This window comes from Eimeria tenella, genomic scaffold (genome assembly GCF_000499545.2).
Source record: "Eimeria tenella Houghton genomic scaffold, Eth_scaff3, whole genome shotgun sequence".
Classification (NCBI taxonomy): Eukaryota; Apicomplexa; class Conoidasida; order Eucoccidiorida; family Eimeriidae; genus Eimeria; species Eimeria tenella.
In genome coordinates, this window is record NW_013542870.1 from 606,788 (window position 1) to 608,886 (window position 2,099).

General features: G+C 47.5%; 1 protein-coding gene across 1 annotated transcript; it reads right to left on the minus strand.

Moving 5' to 3' along the window:
• Positions 1-1,364: 1,364 nt before the first annotated feature.
• ETH_00019690 (uncharacterized protein) lies at positions 1,365-2,099 on the minus strand (the record flags this gene model as incomplete). The annotated part of the gene is made up of 1 exon (XM_013375798.1): positions 1,365-2,099. One exon carries the CDS (start codon positions 2,097-2,099, stop codon positions 1,365-1,367), a length of 735 nt encoding a protein of 244 aa, XP_013231252.1.

The following is a 2,099-nucleotide window of genomic DNA, read 5'->3' on the forward strand; positions in this document are numbered from 1 at the left end:
GTGGACAGTGATTTATGTCGGGGGCGCCACTTTCGGCTGGGCCACGCTGGCACGGCATGAAACGCCAAGTGTAGCTCTGGCATCTTTGGATCATTGGGATGCTGCCTTTTATGTTTTTGCGTTCTTTTGCTTAATGGTCTTGGCGGGAGCATCTCCAGATGCACGGAATCGGCGCGCACGCAAATTACAAGCAAGCCTTAAGCGGCGCATCATTCGATAGTGAGCTGCGCATTCTGTGCACTCTGTACTATTCGTTTCCTGCCCATCTGACTAGCATAATGCACTGACAAATGAGCCTAACACCTCAGCAATGATGGCCTAGAAAGTGTATCCAGCTCTTAAACATTCTATTGTCTTGAAATGTAGAAAAGGATGGAAAAGCAAAAACGCTTGTATGCACAAGTTTTCTTCGGGCCATAGTTTTGTGATCTCTGTGGCATCACAGGTTTAAAAGAACATGCAATCGATCTCCCGTTAGCAGGTTTGTTAAGAGGTGCTGTAGATTGAACGTTGCCAGTTGAGAATGTAGGGAGCAGAAAGGATGACTAGACTGGCCTGGCTCGAAGGCTTCACTGTAGCTTCTTGGACAAAAATGAGTAACTCTAGGAGTTCGTACGCCGAACTTCCAAGAGGTGTTGTGTGTCAGAAGAGAAAATGAAACAGAAAACGGAATGCAGAAGAAAAAACAAACAGTGCCTTAATGCGACATTAGTTAATACGAAAACTGCCAGCAACATTTTTCGATAGGTGTTGTGTGTCAGAAGAGAAAATGAAACAGAAAACGGAATGCAGAAGAAAAAACAAACAGTGCCTTAATGCGACATTAGTTAATACGAAAACTGCCAGCAACATTTTTCGATAGGGCCCAAAAGGCGTTTCGTGCACATGTGGCGAATAGACGACGCCAATTCGAGAAGCATGTATGAGCGTGCATATTCTTAAAACATATGGCTCATAAACGAGCCTGTATGAGATTAAAGTCCTGTGGCTGCATAGCCACAAACCTATAGAATGTCCATGCATCTGCGCTCATATTCGAGCTCATTTAAGCGATTATTTCCGCTCATTTATGCACGGACTCCCGGGGCGCTGGAAACGCACACGCAGGTAGAAAACTACGTAGCAAAAAAATAAATTCATGCCCTGCTGTGCAAGTGTGCATGTGCACACAAGTACTCACCAGACAAAAGGCGACCATTTGAGCCTGGCATCTCCAAGGTACCTCGTGAGCACAACGCGGCTAACTTGAAAAATTGAAAAACCACATTGGGCTACAGAGCCTTTGCCCTGTGGCAAGAAAACAGAACTTTAAACTGCTTTCACCAATTATTGGCTACGTATCGTCAGCAATGTGGCATGAGAGGTCAAAACATAAAAGTTGATTGGCTAGCTTTCGATGAAGCGAGATTGGCGCGCTCTCTGCGCTTCTTGTCATCCAGTAGCACCTCAATGAAGGCTAAGAAGTCGGCGTCCTCATCGACGTTTCGTTTAGAGAAGAGTTTGTTAAATTCATTAGAATTGCTGGATACAACTCTTAAGGAAGTAATGCCTTTGGCTCTTAACCATGCTGCCCTATGCGGATGGGTCTTCAGAAGACCAGGCTCCTGTTTGTCTCGCCTTGTCGGGCGCACTGAGACAGGGTAGGAGCCATGAAAAAGACTGCACATTGGGCTTTCCAAAAGAGAAATCGGGATTTCCATTGGCTGTTGCTTGAGGCGCTCTGCACCTGCCATTTGCTGTCTAGTGGGCGTTTCCGGCGGGCCCGCCGATGTACCACAAGCACATCTCTTCTTCTGCTCCTTCTGATATCCTGCCTCCTCAACATGGTTGTTTTGGTTTCGATTTCCGCTCCATAAGTGGTGCTCCGGGCGTTTCTTTGTAAGCAGTTGACTTTGTAACGGAGGCCTCTGCAGTTCGTTCGTAGGTGGCGGTGATCTGGAGGAAAGCCATAGAAGACCTGGCGGGCCAGCTGTGTCGAACCGACGCAGTATAAGGGGTCGGTTAGGTCTGTTCGTGGGGTCTGGCGTAGGCGTTGTGGGTGTGTTTGAGGCCGGCGACGCGCTGCACGAGATGTTGGTACAACAAACAGAAGGCCCCAT